Here is an 18,119-nt window from a genome sequence, read left to right as displayed (position 1 = left end):
TTGTCAAAGAAAATATGTAGAAAGTTGTAGATTTCTCAAGGACGGAGGTAATGTGTTACCACCAATTTCAAGCAATCGTTTTGTCCCTACCGATATCATGTCAAAAAAAAACAAGCAGAAAATGTCAGAAAATAATTGAGACGCACTACCCTAGAGTAAGGGCAGCACTGTGTGGCACAGTTCTGAGGTCATGAGATCGAACCCCCTGTGTGGAGTTTGCATGTTCTCCCCGTGCTTGCATGGGTTTTCTCCGGGCGCTCTGGTTTCCTTCCACATTCCAAAAACATGCATGTCAGGTTAATTGGCCAGTCCAAATTGTCCCTAGGTGTGAATGAGCGAGTGAGTTGTCTGTCTCTCTGTGCCCTGCGACTGGCTGGCAACCAGTTCAGGGTGTCCCCTGCCCACTGAAGATAGCTGGGATGGGCTCCAGCACCCCCGTGACCGTATGAGGATAAGAGGTTCAGATAATGAATGGATGGATGGATACCCTAGAGTAAATGTCAGGTTCAACCCAACACTCGTAACAAAAACCTGTATACAAAAAGGACAGAGAGAATTGTTTATGGTTTTCTGCAGAACGGGAGACCGCTTTTTATCACAGTGCCTCCAACTCACTTCATATCTTATTTTGTAAGCACAATATCTCACAAGAAAACATAAAACACACATAAATTATAGTAAAGTTGAATAACTTATGTACATTATTCCAACAGTAAGCCACACCCTCATACGCCCAAAGTCATGCAAACCAAGCCAATTGAAGCTATCCAGCTTGTGCTAGTTTGCATAAGCACCGCTAATAGCACTAAAAGCTAGCGACGCTAGCGCAAGGAGCCGTCTCCCGCCTCCCCGCCAATATTACGGCCCATTAAAGCGGGTGAAGCGAGGTCGCCATGGCAATAAGAGAGGCGGCGCTCCCCCATCACACCGACACCGCGTTGCTATTCCGAGAGGGCTATCGCTACCGAATCGGCCGTTCCCGAAGCGAGTTCACCTTGCTAAGTACGCGCTCGGCGTATACTTTCGTCCTTGTGCTCGCCCGAGATTTAGTAGTTCGGGTGAATCATCATAAGCGGCTCATCAGCGATAAAATAAACAGGGATCCCCATCATTCATCCCTAAATCCATTAGCGTATACGAGCTTGATATTTGGCCCCCGGGCCGCGTCTTTAATCATCGCTAATCCCAATAAGTGTGCTTTTGCAGAGATGTGACAAAGAAGCTTCCCTTGCCAGGTGCGGGGGGAAGAAAAGAGCGTAAATAAAAAGACTCGGGCCCTCGGGTCTCACTTGCTCCTCTTGCTCTTAGAATGACCTGGAAACTGCGAAGGCGTTACTAATTATCACACTTGTAGACTAAAGAGAGGAGCGAAGTATTACAAGAAGGACGATATTCCTGTGCTGTAAAAGCGTAAAAATTGGCGTCGGATTTTTTTTAATCATTCAAAAAGATTTGAATTCAACTTTAATAGCTTTTAGAAACCTGGTACTGTTATGATAAGAGCTAATTTATCAGTCTCTGTCTAAACGTTCCTCTCTAAAACGACTTAATCACACTGTGCAGGGAGCAAAATTAGGCTAATCAGGAACTCGTGTAAAAAGTACATAAATAAAACTCATATAGCTCCCTGAAAATATTTACGATAGCCTAAAAAAATACAATACAAACAACATGACTGAAATTAACCTAAAACAAAAAGAGCCAGATTGACGAACTAATGTTATGATAAGAGCTAATTCCTCAGTCTCTGTCTGAATGTTCCTCTCTAAAACGACTTAATCACACTGTGCAGGGGGCAAAATTAGGCTTAGCATGAACTCGTGTAAAAAGTAAATAGAAACACTCATATAGCTCCCTGAAAATGTTTACAATAGCTTAAAAAAATACAATACAAACAACGTGACTGAAATTAACCTAAAACAAAAAGAGCCAGATTGATGAACTAATGTTATGATAAGAGCTAATTGCTCAGTCTCTGTCTGAATGTTCCTCTCTAAAACGACTTAATCACACTGTGCAGGGGGCAAAATTAGGCTTAGCATGAACTCGTGTAAAAAGTAAATAGAAACACTCATATGGCTCCCTGAAAATGTTTACAATAGCCTAAAAAAATACAATACAAACAACGTGACTGAAATTAACCTAAAACAAAAAGAGCCCATCTTCCAAAAGTAAGTTACACTAAACTTTATGGAGCATATTATTTTATTATTTTTTAGTACAAAACAAAGCAGGTTACTTATACAAGCCTTCAACAAACTTATGTAAACCTTAAACGTATAAAATAAGGCACTGATGCAACATACGAACAAATTCAAGTTACGAACAATCTTAAGTGGGGCAGCGTTTGTACTTAACAAAATCTATCATGCAAAATCACAGTTTTTGTTATACCCGCAAAGCAATTGCGCACTGCTCGCACATTCTCAGCGCACGAGAAAATCGAGCCAGCGCACAAAAATCAGGGCTCAAAATTACTAATTAAGAAGCGACTTAAGTCGAAATGACAGTGCATGAAGGTAAAAATACACGTTGTGTCCTAAATGCCGTATTTTGAAGTCGAGTCGAAGTAGAACAAAGTTGAATAAAGTCAGTAGAGTTTGTCGAGAACCGGCTTCTTCGGCTCGGCTCACTAAAAGGAACCGGCTCTTTCGGGTCCCAAACGGCTCTTCGGGTTGTTTTTGCTTCTTTAATCCCTACATGACCAAATATGATGTAAAATTATGCACAAAATGACTTAAAGGAAGGGGGGAATAGAACAAAAAAGAAAAAAATACCAAAATGAAAAAGTAGTGAAAAGCTGAGAAAAAGAGAAACAAAAGGAAGAGAAAAAAGAAGGAAAAATTTAGAAAAAAAACCCAGACAAAAAGAAAAGAAAGAAATGTCGGAAAAAAGTAATTAGAGAACAAAAAGAAAAAAGTAACAGCTCGGAAAAATTAAACACAATGAGATTTTTTCAAAAGGCATTGAAAAAATAGATAATAACAGGGAAAAAGAAGAAAAAGTTTGTGTTGCATTCAAATAATTTCCAACGATATCAAGTGAATCTTGTTGCCAACATTGTTCTTCCACTCAAAAATGTGATTAAATACAATTGTGTATCGTGCAACCGACTAAACAAGCCCCCAAAAATGTTAATATTATGCGACAAAATATATCAGGAAATAAAAAGAAATGGATATCTTGTGAAAGAATTTTGAGAACAAACGACGTTTGTAGGCCGTATAACCTTTGCAATCGTACATGAGTCAATTCATTCAAAAGAGAAAAATCATTTTGCATTGCCGGAAACTCAGCAAAATGTAACTGGATGTCAGGTTTTGGACATGTTTGATAATGGATTAGTTGCCACACTTGGGATTGCCGTTGCTCACTGTTGTTTCAAGCGTTGCTCACCGACTTTGTGTGAATGCTCAGACCCGGGGAAAATTACATGGAACATTGCCGCCAAGCGTCATTGGGGCCTATGGGATTCAGACGCATACAGTAGAAGAACGCTGGAAAATAGAAGGGGTACTGATGAGGGGGTGAGGGACAAACAGAGTTGGTGGATACGACCGAAATGTTTGATGTTTAACCTACATTACACATAGTCCAGTGTCTTGCTCAGTCCACATATTGAATGGATTTGGGAGTACAGTCCATAAACATGCCCGATTAAAATCGCCGTCGACGATTAAGCTCCGTTGGGGTGTGCAAGCTGCTGTTTATTGATAGCGGCGGGCAGGAGATTTAGCGCTATGCTAACGTTAGCATCCGGTGAAACGGTTAGCGGTGGAAAGTAAACAGCAAACACAAAGACCACAGTGAATGAGAACACAGGTAAGCGCGGCCGACAGATGAATCAGAGAGGGTGTCATCGTCGAGCCAGGAAGCGACGCCGTTGAGTCCCCCACATGGCGGGAAAGAGAAATTGCCAATGACGAAGGATATGACAAGAGTCACAACATGTTGCGTCGAGTCACGTCAGCGACATTAGAACACATACATAAACAGTGCCGCCCGCAGTCAGTTTGAATAGCTCCTTAATTACAACCCCCCTCCCTGGCCCCGTTGTGTTCGCGGAGCCTCGTTTTCGCCACCTCCGCCCTGTCATTACCTCGACTGATTGATCTCTTCTCTCTCTATTCCGCGTTGACCCGGCTCTCATGCATTTTTAAAATAGCTGCCTACCTTAGCGCTCTTTCATTATGCGCAGGAAGAAGCGCGTTGTGTTTCAATGGAACAGTAATAACACCGGAACAATTACAGTCTCTCACACCTCCCTCTTTGTGTGCTTTTTAATAGGAGTTTCTACTGTATCGAGCCACGGGGGAATGAGTCGGTGAAAGAAAGGCCAAGAGAAGAAAAGAGCTTTGAAGGGGAGCGATAAAACCCAGGAAGCTACAAAAGCCGAACGATGCAGAGTGTGATGGAGAGCCAAGCGAGTCCGGTCTATAACTTGGCCGTCCTTGCTCCTGGCCGGGAGGACGACGCGGTTGCGAAGGTCAAACAACCGATGTGATGGACACAAAACTGAAGGACAGGTTCCATCCTCCCTGTTTGCTCGCTCGGAATCTTACTCGCGGAGGAACGCCAGGGGAGAGCGACAGAAGACATGCATCAGTTTAAAGAATATTTATACGGCATCTGTTTATTTTTCTACAGGAAAAGATAAGACTTTTATTCTCCTTCCTCTACCTGTGAAAATGACTTTTCCTTGGAGTAAAGACAAGGGATAATCTCTGCACAACCTTAAAAAACAATTATCCAATAAAACTGAGTACAGAAACACCAGATCACGGGCCGAAAGGAAATCCATACCCTCGGTGATGCACTGACGGGCCGGAATATCTGCACAGTCGTTGGATGTTGGGGGGGAACGAGAGAAAAGAGCAATGGTGAGCAAAGAGCCCAATCGCTTGCTGACGGGCCAAACCAACGGCAAGAGCGCCTTGGCGGAAAAGTCAGGGACGATGACAGTGCGGTCCGTGCTGCTCAATCGTGACTCCCCGGACATTGAGAGTCGCCTGCGGCGGCGCCGCAGTCGCACCCACCAGGTTCGCTTTAAAGACCTGGAGGATGGCAGCAGCAGCAGCGGCAATAGCGGCACAGGTGAGAACGGCAGCCGCCAGAAGCCAACAGTAGACTGTGATAGTCCTCATCCTCTGCGCAAGAGCGGCAGCAGGGCCTCCAAGGGAGCATGGGTCGACGACGGCGGGCCTCGGACAGACGGCCTTCCCGGTCGGACCTCTGTGGTTGGGGCAGTGCGTGGGGACATGGCTAGTACAATTGAAGTGGTGGCGGCTTTCTTGGCCAGGGCCCCTCCACATCCGCTAACACCAGGGCCCACGCGTCGATGCTGGGCCCCGCCACAAGCCAACTCCCTGACTTTGCCGATGACACGCAAGTCAAGCACCAGCACAGCCATTCAGACCTCGCCATGCCTGAAAAAGTCTCTCTCTTCCACACACACTCGTAGCCACAGCATGGGGGATTCCTTAGGCATAGATGGCGATGATGAACACGACTCCCAGGACGAGTACCTTTCACACAACCATGCGGAGCTGCCGGCCTCTAAGGATCCGAACGGTCCACAAGGTACAGCGGATCATACTGTGATTGAACGGAAGTCAAAATCCTCAAAAACAGACATTAAATCAACTGTTGCTGTTACAAAAAACTCTCGGCACAGCTGTCCTCCATCAACACTTCATATCACTGAGCCATTTCACTGTCCCGTCTCATCCTGCCGAGACGGATCCAAGCGGCAGGGCAGTGTCACGCCCTCTCTGGTCAGGAGGAGGAAGCGTCTGAATAGGACCACTAGCGATCCAGGAAAAGAAGTGCACTATTGCACCACTCCTACTCAGACTGAAAACCCCTGTTCAACCCTGCCACATTCGAACACCAGACACTGCGCTTTGCGAGTTCAAACAGAGTGCGCGTCTGCCCGTTTAAAATATTGCACTACACAAAGTCAAACCGAGGGTAAAAAACAGTCGGCAGTCCAGATTCAAAACAACGGCTCCAATTTATCCCTCCCTTTAAACGCTACAAAGCGCACCACTCACATACAGACAGACCCTCCTTTGCCTTCGTCGCCAGACCATCAACCAACCCCGCTGCAAACGTCAGACCTTTGTGCTTCTCAAACTCCGCTAGAATCACCAAACTCAAATCAAAATAAAGTTGAAAGTCCTGTACGGCCAAATGGGACACAGGACACTCGCGTCACACAAAAAAATACTGTGCCTTACTGTACATCTTCGCATCCTACAAGCGCACCGACACCTCCCCTCGAAGAATGCATTGACCCTTCTTGCGCGTCAACACCCCATTCAGCTAGCATCCCCCCAACTACTCCAGTGGCCCTGCCCGTTTCTGGCTCCGCACCCACTGTGATTCCGCATACCATCTCACACTCCACACACTCAACACCGCCAGCTTTTGCCAGTACACCGATCCTCTCCACTCCGTTGCCAGAAGCACCAGCATGCCCTACTGGAAACTCCATCGTGCCAAACATAGTATCGCCACTTTCCCTTACCAGTCTTACCCCTTCCTCTGCGAATAACCTAAGTGGGGTTTTATTCGACCCCATCCATGAAAACACTTCTCAACCTCAGACGCTAAACAACTACCCCGCTACAAATCAAACACCATGTACAATCGTGACACAAGCTGCTTTGTCTTGCACCTCCATCTCCTATTACACGACAAACCGGGAAACCGGCCCTCTCCCCGACCCTGCCAACTCTACGTGTACAACCGTCATAAAAACAGTAGCTCACTGCAACATTCCATGTCAAGGTTTTCAGAAGGCCTCATCCGTCAGCATCGGCTTAGCGCCCTACTCTCCTCCAGTCCCCAAACTCGTACCGTGCACATCGCCAACACCGATCATCAATCTTCCCAATACGCATCGTTGCGCCACGCCGACTAAAGCCGTTCCTTTGTACTCGTTTCGAGCAGCGCCGCCGTACACCCCTCCCTCTCAGGCCCCCTCGAATGCTCAGGATAAGAGGGGCATTCGACTCCCACCTCCCGCACCGCCACCGCCGCCGTACACCCCACGTAAAATAGGGAATGACCCGCCGCCGGCTACAGCTCCAACACCCGCGCTCAAGTCGGACAGCAAGACCAACGAGAAGGATAAAGATGAAGGGAAAGAGAAGAAAGAAGCTGTGAAACGCGCGGACTCATCAAAGCTCTGCGAGAGTGCCAACTCTCCTAAGCACGGGGCTAAAACGCCGCCAGTTTGCGTGGTGAAGGGAGAAAAGCCACCCTCTCCCATCAAGACCTGTTTCAAACCCAGCTGTCTCAGCTCAGCCCAGGCTCAGCTCGGGGTACTACACAAAATACTCTGCGCAGGAGCCAATACTCCCAACAGCCAACATGCTCTGCCTCCAAACCAGCAGGGATGCTCCGGGGACAAGGGTTGCGCCGTTGCCGGGGGGAAGTCCCTGACTCCGACACAAGCTGACACCATGAGACAGGTACAAGAGATCCTGGCGGGATTAGTGTCCGGGGCCAAGTGTAAACTGGACCCGGTTCGGGTGACAGAGAAACTCCTGGGTCCCAACGGGCCTTTGCGGGACATCCGGAGCCTACAGAACCATCTCCTCAGTCTGGAAGGGGTTCTGGAGACCAGCCAGAATACCATCAAGATCTTATTGGATGTCATTCAAGATTTGGAGAAGAAGGAGGCGGAGCGAGATGGGTGAGGCCGTATTTCACTTGATTGCTTCACATTAACAGTGTTCATTTGACCTGTGAAAAGTGATGGGTCCCGGGGACTCGCATGCTCAAAAATCTATGGGTCCCGACAGAGATCTATGGGTCCCCAAAATTTAGTGTTATCGAGGTTGAAATTGTAAATCGGTGACAAATATATAATAAAAATCTATATATTCATTCCGTTTTAATCATTATAGTTTATTGGTAATACAAAGCAGTTATCACTTCAGATCTTTCAGTTCATATATTCTTTGTGGTTTGCTCTCCCGCCACAGTTGTAATGCCTTCTCAAGGTCCGATCCATTATCATCCTCCTCATAGCGTCACCAGGAATATAATTGAGTCCATTTTGGCAGAAAAGTCCTTTTCTTGATAGGAGTATTCTTTTGTTTATTTTCTTTCATGGAATTGTTCGCTTGAACACGCGTGTTTTCCTTGCCTCCGCGATCTTTCAAAGAATTTCCATACCTGTCAACCTCCACGCCCTTACAAAATGTTGTATTTTCCCTTACAAAATGATCTTACACCATATTTTCTTCAAACGTGTTTATTTATGTAGTTTAACATGTTATGTTGTACATGTGTTTCGTTATATTATATATATTGTTAATGAACATTTTGTTGTGAGATACTGAGTTGCTCGACGTGAATGAGGTTTATCATAAAAAAAGGTTCAAAAATGAAGTAGCTTAGACGTTCACCGTAGAAGGAAAAAATACATGCTAATATAATTAAGTAGAATAATACATTTTCTTGTTCAAATTATTAATTAATTTACTGCATCAAGTTATTGTTGGTAATATACCGATTAAAGGGATAACCACAAACCTGTCTTTTTTTTCATTTTCTACTTTTCTACTTCCTTTTTTTCTTAACTTCTTTATACAACATAATTCGTAATATCAATCATCAAAGCAAGTGAGCCGTTTGAGAGCCGGCTCTATTTAATGAGTTGAGCCAAAAAAGCCGGTTCTCTAAAAAAATAGACGGACTTCCTTTCACTACACGACTGGAACTCGTTTGACTTGATTGATTTGCCGTTTGGGGATAGTCGGTGTATACCGGATGGTACCCATCATTGACAAATTGGCGTTTTTCCGTAAATATTTTCTTGTACGTCGTACACGTTTTAAAATGCATAAAAAACGTACTTTGTACGGCAAAAATGTACAGGTTGACAGCTATGAATGTCGTTCACTACGGTGGTTGTTGTGTTTGTACTCTCGCTTCTTCCCACTTTGTCACTCATGACCAATGTTCCCTCTAAGCTGCGTGTGTGCGCAATTGCGCACTACCCAGAGCTTTTCCGCGCACAAGAAAATCTAGCCGGCTCACAAAAATCAGGGCTCAAAATTGCTAATTAAAAAGTGAATTAAGTCAAAGTTACAGTGCATGAAGGTAAAAATACAAGGGTTCCCCTGACACTGTGTTCTAAATGCGGTATTTTGAAGTCAAGGTCGAAGTAGAACGAAGTTGAGTAAAGTCAGTAGAGTTTTTTTGAGAACGGGCTTCTTCGGCTCGGCTCACTAAAATGAACCGGCTCTTTCGGGTCCGAAGCGACTCTTAGGGTTGTTTCTGCTTCTTCAATCCCTACTCGACCAAATAGTATGTAAAATTATGCACAAAACGACTTAAAGGAAGGGGGCGGAATAGAACAAAAAAGAAAAAAATACCAAAATGAAAAAGTAGTGAAAAGCTGAGAAAAAAAGAAACAAAAGGAAGAGAAAAAAAAAGAAACAATTTAGAAAAAAAGCCAGGAAAAAAGAAAAGAAAGAAACAAAGGGACAAAAGCAAGTAGAGATCAAAAAGAAAAAAGTAACATCTAGGAAAAAATTAACACAATGAGATTTTTTAAAGGAATTTTTTTTTTTTTAAAAGAACAGGGAAAAAGAAGAAAAAGTTTGTGTTGTATTCAAATAATTTCCAATTCTACCAAGTCAATCTTTTGCCAACATTGTACTTCCACTAAAAATGTGATGAAATACAGTTGTGTATCGTGCAACCGACAAAATAAGACCCCAAAAATGTGAATCTTATGCGACAAAAGATACCAGGAAAAAAATAAATCTTGTGAAAGAATTGTAAAAACCGTACAACCTTTACAACATGAGTCAATTCATTCAAAAGTGAAAAAAAAAATTGCCGGAAACTCAGCAAAATGTAACGTAATGTCAAGTTTTGGACCTGTTTGATAATGACTTAGTTGCCACACTTGGGATTACTGTCGCTCACTGTTGTTTCAAGCGTTGCTCACATACTGTACTGTACTCCCAAATCCACTCAATATGTGGACTGAGCAATTCGGAAAAAACACTGGACTATGTTTAATGTAAGGTCAAACATCAAACATTCCAGTTGTATCCACCAACTCTGTTTGTCCCTCACCCCCCTCATCACCCTCCCCCCCTCCAAAGGAAAACAAAGCCTACTTACAACAAAGACAGTTAGTTCTTTGTTCCTTTATCTCTTTGTTTCCTTATCCTCACTGTAAATGTGGACCTGGAGTCGTCCAATTTCGTTGTCACAGCATATCCCATGTTGTAACAATGACAATAAAGGCATATTCTATTCTATTCTATTTTATTCTATTCTATTCTATTCTATTCTGTTCTACTTTGTGTGAACGCTCAGACCCCTGGAAAATTACAGGGAACATTGCTCAAGACCTTAATGAGAAAAAATGCGAGAAAAAACGGGATGATTCACTCAAACTCAAAAAAAGCCCTGCTCGGGCAAAAAAATGACGCCATCGTTGGTAAAGATGTACTTTCAAAGTAAACAGCGGCAAAATGATATCATTTATTTAAACACAGTGAGAGATCGCAGTCTGATTGGATGATGACACAATAGTGACATCGACTTAACCCTTCCAACCTCCGTTTCGGGATTTTCAGGGGCCTGGACAGGAACGGGACAGGGGGGATTCATTCCAGGGTTAGTCCGGATTCCGGGGTCCTGGACAGGAACGGGAACGGGGGGTTCATTCCAGGGTTAGTCCGGATTTTGGGGTCCTGGACAGGAACGGGAACGGGGGGTTCATTCCAGGGATAGTCCGGATTTCGGGGTCCTGGACAGGAACGGGAACGGGGGGTTCATTCCAGGGTTAGTCCGGATTTCGGGGTCCTGGACAGGAACGGGAACGGGGGGTTCATTCCAGGGTTAGTCCGGATTCCGGGGTCCTGGACAGAAACGGGAACGGGGGGTTCATTCCAGGGTTAGTCCGGATTTCGGGGTCCTGGACAGGAACGGGAACGGGGGGTTCATTCCAGGGTTAGTCCGGATTTCGGGGTCCTGGACAGGAACGGGAACGGGGGGTTCATTCCAGGGTTAGTCCGGATTTCGGGGTCCTGGACAGGAACGGGAACGGGGGGTTCATTCCAGGGTTAGTCCGGATTTCGGGGTCCTGGACAGGAACTGGAACGGGGGGTTCATTCCAGGGTAAGTCCGGATTTCGGCGTCCTGGACAGGAACGTGAACGGGGGGTTCATTCCAGGGTTAGTCCGGATTCCGGGGTCCTGGACAGGAACGTGAACGGGGGGTTCATTCCAGGGTTAGTCCGGATTTCGGGGTCCTGGGCAGGAACGGGAACGGGGGGTTCATTCCAGGGTTAGTCCGGATTTCGGGGTCCTGGACAGGAACGGGAACGGGGGGTTCATTCCAGGGTTAGTCCGGATTTCGGGGTCCTGGACAGGAACTGGAACGGGGGGTTCATTCCAGGGTTAGTCCGGATTTCGGGGTCCTGGACAGGAACCGGAACGGGGGGTTCACTCCAGGGTTAGTCCGGATTTCGGGGTCCTGGACAGGAACGGGAACGGGGGGTTGGTTCATTCCAGGGTTAGTCCGGATTTCGGGGTCCTGGACAGGAACGTGAATGGGGGGTTCATTCCAGGGTTAGTCCGGATTCCGGGGTCCTGGACAGGAACGTGAATGAGGGGTTCATTCCAGGGTTAGTCCGGATTTCGGGGTCCTGGACAGGAACGGGAACGGGGGGTTCATTCCAGGGTTAGTCCGGATTTCGGGGTCCTGGACAGGAACGGGAACGAGGGGTTCATTCCAGGGTTAGTCCGGATTTCGGCGTTTAAGCCGGAGGTCAAACGGGAGCCATATTTCCACGTGTGAATAAATGACCGGATGCCTCGGGCTAATCGAGCTGTAAACCCGAGCTAGCGGGGGCCCCTCTGCCCCCGGGGGCCGGGTGGTGATCAAGAGAGCCATCTGCCCGTCTGCCGCCCGGCTAGGGATGCATAAGTTATGAAGGGCGAAATCGACCGGCAGTGTGAGTTCTCCCCACCTGCTGCTTCTGTGCGCGACAGCCAAATTTCTCACCGTCAGGAAAACAAACATGCTAATCGGTTTGAGAACGTATTGCGCTGCTAGCAAGACAAAAGGGGGCCCTTGTTCTTCTTGATGATCTCAAAGAGAGGGAGAAAAATATAGGAGGAGACAGAGAAGAGGGAAAGAGGGAAAGAGATAAAGAGAAAAAGAAAGGAGGAGAGAATACAAAGCCAGAAAAAGTCAGAAAAAGATCAAAAGAGAAAGAAATCAAACAAGAAAAAAGAGATAGAAAAAATTAAAAGAGAGGGAGAAAAATATAGGAAGGTACAGAGAAGAGGGAAAGAGGGAAAGAGAGAAAGAGAAAAAGAAAGGAGGAGAGAATACAAAGCCAGAAAAAGTCAGAAAAAAGATCAAAAGAGAAAGAGAACAAAAAAGAAAAAAGAGAAAGAAAAAAATTAAAAGAGAGGGAGAAAAATATAGGAAGATACAGAGACAAGGGAAATAGGTAAAGAGAGAAAGGAAGAGAGAATACAAAGACAGAAAAAGTCAAAAAAAGAGATAAAAAAGAGAAAGAGATCAAAAAAAGAAAAAAGATAGAAAAACGAAAAAGAGAGGGAAAAGGCAAAAAATAAAGAGAGAGAGACAAAGAGAAAAGGACAGAGAAAAATTATTAAAAAGAAACAGAGAAAAAGAGCAAGACAGAGAAAGAGAAATAAAGAGAAAAAGAGAGAACCAGAAAGAGACAGAGGAAGAGAAATAAAGAGAAAGAAAGAGTAAAATAAAAAGACTGAGAAAAAGAAAAATACAGAGAAAGAGAGAAAAAAGAGAAAGAGAGCAAGAAAGAGAGAAATAAAGCAGAATCGAGAACATGAGAGAAAAAAGAGAAAGAGAGAGAGAGAGAGAACTATGAACAAAGAGAAAAATAGCAAGGGTTAAAGATGGGTAAAGAGAGTGAAAGAGAGATGAAGAGATATAAAGATAAAGAAAGACAGAGAGAAAATGAGAAAAGAAAAATATTGAGAAAGAGAAAGAGAGAGAGAGATAGAGAGAGAGAGAGATGAGTACAAATAGAAAGACAGAAAAAAGAAAAAAGAGAGAAAAAAGAGAGAAATAAAGAGGAGGCGAGTAAAATAAATAAAAGAGAGAGAGAGAGAGAGAAAGAGGGAGAGAAGGATGAACAAATAGAGAGAGAGAGAGAGAGAGAGAGAGAGGATAAAAAGGGATAGAGTTGAGAAAAAAATAAATACAAAGTTGTGCTTGTTTTTCAGAGGATATGTGTCTAAATTGGTCAAATAGAAATGTAAATAGTTAATATTTTGGCATTTCATAATTTATTATTGCACTGAAGACTTAAATTTTGTTGAACATATAGAAAATATGTGGTAAAAAAAATCTATAGAGCTGTTTGGGAACTGAAAAAAGCTGTCCTCTTGGGTGCCCAGTAGGGGGCAATGATGCTTCACTAGAAACCCCATGATGACAAGTCACCAGAGCAATAGTGTTGGCGTCATTTTCAGGCACTTTTGAAAACCTTTCTTCATTTAATGCGTGGTCTATACAGTCAGACTGCCAAGAAACATGGCAACGTCAACAATTTCAATCAGTTTTTAATCACTTTACCCGAAATTGAAAACACGCCATTCAAGCATTTCAAGCACCCTTACAAACGTGTCACTTTTCTGTACTAGACATTTCCCCGCTGATTTTCAAAAAAATGTAAGAAATGAGTGTCTCCTGAGTTATTTTAGTCCCTGAGTCAAGAAGTGACTCATGGGTTACGTCATGCCCAGTCGGAGGAAGATTAGGTGGGGTGGTTTATTGTTTTTTGAGTAGCGCTCGTTAACAAAATGATCAAGGGATTGATTTGGAACAGTTATCAATACTCTCCCGCATGCACAACTATGGGTTGCCATGGCACGAAGACAAATATCAATAACCACGACAGGAGAGTATAAGGAGCACTTTTCGCCATGGTTATTTATTGCTGCGCCAACTGGCAAGGTTCTAAGCATGATTTGGAATGGTGTCTGTTTTGATGAAAACAGGAGGCAGCGTTGTTTTTCTGCAAATCTCACAGAGACTCGCAGCCCTCGAATTAATCCAGGATTAATCGAGTTCTTTTTTTTTTTTTTTTTTACAAGGTTTGTTTTTTTCCCCCCAATCATTTTTATTTCAAATTGGAACGAATGTTGTGGCTAACTTTGACCCGCCCGCAGAATAATCTCACTCTCCTTGCATTTTTCCAATTTTGTCAATTTAAAAAAAAAACAGTGAGCAATCTCGTTCTCTTTTTCTTTCCCCCTTTCTTTTTCTTGCATATTTTCTCTCTTTTTTCTTCTTTTTTTCTGTCTTATTCTCTCTTGCTCTTTCTTTCTCTCTCTCTTCTCTCTTTCCCTTTCCCTCCTTTTTATGTCTTTGTCTTTGTTTTCTCTTTTTCCACTCTTGTTGTCTCTCTCGGTCTGTCTCTATGTTCTCCGTCTCTCTCTTCTCTCTTTCCCTTTCCCTCCTTTATATGTCTTTGTCTTTGTTTTCTCTTTTTCCTCACTTCTTCTCTCTCTCAGTCTGTCTCTATCTTCTCCGTCTCTCTCTTCTCTCTTTCCCTTTCTTTCCTTTTTATGTCTTTGTCTTTGTTTTCTCTTTTTCCACTCTTGTTGTCTCTCTCGGTCTGTCTCTATGTTCTCCGTCTCTCTCTACTCTCTTTCCCTTTCCCTCCTTCTTATGTCTTTGTCTTTATTTCTCTTTTTCCACTCTTGTTGTCTCTCTCGGTCTGTCTCTATCTTCTCCGTCTCTCTCTTTCTCTGTCCATCCTTTTTATGTCTTTGTCTTTGTTTTCTCTTTTTCCTCTCTACTTCTCTCTCTCTGTCTGTCTCTATCTTCTCCGTCTCTCTCTTCTCTCTTTCCCTTTCCCTCCTTTTTATGTCTTTGTCTTTGTTTTGTCTTTTTCCCTCTCTTCTTCTCTGTCTCGGTCTGTCTCTATCTTCTCCGTCTCTCTCCTCTCTCTTTCCCTTTCCCGCCTTTTTATGTCTTTGTTTTCTTTTTTTCCTCTCTTCTTCTCTCTCTCGGTCTGTCTCTATCTTCTCTGTCTCTCTCTTCTCTCTTTCCCTTTCCTTCCTTTTTACATCTTTGTCTTTGTTTTCTCTTTTTCCACTCTTGTTGTCTCTCTCAGTCTGTCTCTATCTTCTCCGTCTCTCTCTTCTCTCTTTCCCTTTCCCTCCTCTTTATGTCTTTGTCTTTGTTTTCTCTTTTTCCTCTCTTCTTCTCTCTCTCAGTCTGTCTCTATCTTCTCCGTCTCTCTCATCTCTCTTTCCCTCCTTTTTATGTCTTTGTCTTTGTTTTTTCTTTTTCCCCTCTCTTCTTCTCTGTCTCAGTCTGTCTCTATCTTCTCCGTCTCTCTCTTCTCTCTTTCGCTTTCTCCCTTTTTATGTCTTTGTCTTTGTTTTCTCTTTTTCCTCTCTTCTCTCTCTCGGTCTGTCTCTATCTTCTCTGTCTCTTTTACTCTCTTTCTCTTTTCTTCTCTTTTCTCTCTTTCTCTCCTTTCATGTCTTTGTCTCTCTTTTGCTTCTTCTTCCTGATTTCTTTTTCTGTCTCTTTCTCTCTTTGTCGCTTTCTTTCTCTCTTCTCTTTTTCACTTTCTCTCTTTTTATGTCTTTGTATCTCTTTTTTTTCCTCCCTCTTTTTCCCTTTCTCTCCTTTCATGACTTTGTCTCTCTTTCTCTTCTTCTTCCCCTTTCTTTTTCTGTCTCTTTCTCTCTTTGTCTTTTTCTTTCTCTCTTCTCTTTTTCACTTTCTCTCTTTTTATGTCTTTGGATCTCTTTTTCCTCCTCCCTCTTTTCCCCTTTGATACTCTCTGTCTCTCTCTCGCTCCCCTTTCTTTCTCTCTCTCGTAAATCTCCTAGTACAGCCCTCATTTGCGTTGAGTTTTATTTTTCCCCACCACGTGGCCCCCGAGCCCAAACGAATTGAACGCCCCTGCTTCAATCGGTTCTCTCGCGTTCTCTGACTTCTGAACGCTTCTCCACAGAAGACATTCGTTCGGGAGCGCTCACGAGGACATGGACAACTGCGGCACGTGCCGGGACTGCGCCTGCATCATCTACAGGTACGCACGAAACGTCGTCCCTCTCTCCTCCTTACAGCACGAGCGAATTCGGGAATGGGATTTCCATGGCCGCTGAGCGTAAACCGGAGCAAAGTGTGCTTATTTGCGGCTCCCGTCGCGTTCCGTGTTAAGACGAGGAGAGCACATTGCATGTTCACGGCGAGCGCTTATTGTGCATGGCGCTGCCATGGCGCATCACGTCACATTCGGGGGAGTTCGCTCTGATGGATTCATGGCCGCTTCTACCCACGAAGCACTTTTAGTGGTACGGAATTTAGTCAACCAAGTCCTCCTTCTGGAATTGTCAACCACGACAGACAAAATGTGAAAAAAAAAAAAACAGAAAAGCGTTTACTTGCAAACCATGGTGGGAAATAAGTATTTGGTCAATACTTTAAGTACACGTCCTATGTAACTGAGGCCAAACATTTTCTGTAACTCTTCACAAGGTTTTTACATATCGTTGCTGGTATTTTGGCCCATTCCTCCATGTAGGTCCATCCTCTCAGGAGCAATGTTTTGGTGTTGTCGTTGGGCATCACGGGTTTTTATACACCCTCCACCGATTTTCGACAGGGTTTGAGGTCTGGAAACTGGCTAGGCTACTCCAGGACTTTGAAATATCTTTTACGAAACTACTGCTTTATGTTTTGGTTCATTGTCGTACTGATGTTTGATGCCCTTGCTGATGGAAGATGATTTTCGCTCAAAATCTCTGGATACATGACCCCATTCATTCTTTCCTTAACACGTGCCAGTCCTCCTGGTCCCTCTGCAGAAAAGCAGCCCCAAAGTATGATATTCCCACCCCCATGCTTCACAGTGGGTATAGTATAGGGATATTTTAACAAATCCAAAAAGAAAATCCTATTCTCATAGTGCCCCAGAACTCAACACAGCCGCCAGAAGGACAAAACACTCAAAGTGCCTAATGGAAAAATGGGCGTGCGAATTCTCAAAACAGTTCTTATTACAAAAGGAAATAAAATAATAAAAAAATGAAAGTACTTTACGGTAAACAGTGTGACAAACACAAAAAACACAAAACATCAGCTAACTGAAAATAAATACACAAAAACAACACACAACAAAAAGGGATAAGAAACCAAATTAACACTCTAACAAGCCAGTCGCCATATTGTTTAAAGGGTTAATTAGTCAAAGAGGTTAAGGTGGAATTTGTTAACCACAGTTATTATAGGAAAGAGATTTGCAAAATGGAACAGGCAAAAGAAAGGAACTGACATCTTATTCTGAAGGTTGTATGATAAGATAAGAGCTGACTCCTTGGAAAACCATTGTGGGAAAGTACTGATATGAAAGGATACAGCAAGTAACTCCCCCGTTTAAATATGTGGAGGAAAATAAGTGCATTAATAACAACTAGATGAGTAATGTTATCATTGATGTAATCCTATGATGTTTCAAAAGTAAACTTAATGTAGCTGGGAAACTCCCGTTACGGTGTCAACATACTCAGTGACCTATTTTAATCATCTAACGGAGGTTACGAGTGATTTGAGCAAAGTTTCAAAAGTTATTGTAGAGAGCGCCTAGTCGGAAAGCGCAAGCCACCAAAAAAACAACGATAATCGATCAATGAAAGGCGGCCGCAGCCTCTACGGAAAAGCGCCATACCAAAAAAATCATCCAGCGAGCAGCAAGGTTAACCGGGAACCAACAAACGAAAAGCGGCGATGGCGATAAACGCTAAACTATCTGTAAATTAATAAAATTACTACCGGTAAATTCCAGACTATAGAGCGCACCTGATTATAAGCCACACCCACCACATTTTAAGAGGATAACCGCTATTGTGCTTATACAAGCCGCACCTGTTTATAAGCCGTATGTGCCCACACAAAAACATGTAACACAATCACAAAACTGACCCAAACCCGACTTTGAGTCCCGCGATTGTAACTGAATATAAAGTACACAATCCAATACTTAAGGTTTGATGCAGACCTGCAGAGTCCGGGTCCCGTTGAAAATAATCCAAGGAAAAAAAAATGTATATTTCCAA

General features: G+C 43.8%; 1 protein-coding gene across 2 annotated transcripts in view; it reads left to right on the top strand.

The window, feature by feature from the left end:
- The window catches only part of LOC148350160 (uncharacterized), an 87,366-nt gene that overhangs the window by 13,015 nt on the left and 56,232 nt on the right, over window positions 1–18,119 (top strand). The window contains exons 2-3 of one of the 2 annotated variants that reach the window (XM_088319644.1): window positions 4,288–7,702; window positions 16,019–16,093. In XM_088319644.1, the coding sequence (XP_088175770.1) occupies window positions 4,878–7,702; window positions 16,019–16,093 (2,900 nt within the window). In that variant the 5' untranslated portion in view covers window positions 4,288–4,877. Of the gene's footprint in view, window positions 1–4,287; window positions 7,703–16,015; window positions 16,094–18,119 lie in introns of both variants that reach the window. The other variant, XM_088319643.1, reaches the window with a different exon arrangement.

Source organism: Urocampus carinirostris, chromosome 16 (assembly GCF_059441175.1).
Source record: "Urocampus carinirostris isolate Australia breed hairy pipefish chromosome 16, RoL_Ucar_1.0, whole genome shotgun sequence".
Classification (NCBI taxonomy): Eukaryota; Metazoa; Chordata; class Actinopteri; order Syngnathiformes; family Syngnathidae; genus Urocampus; species Urocampus carinirostris.
The sequence above is the reverse complement of the archived record's forward strand: the minus strand, read 5'-3'. Positions and strand labels throughout refer to the sequence as shown.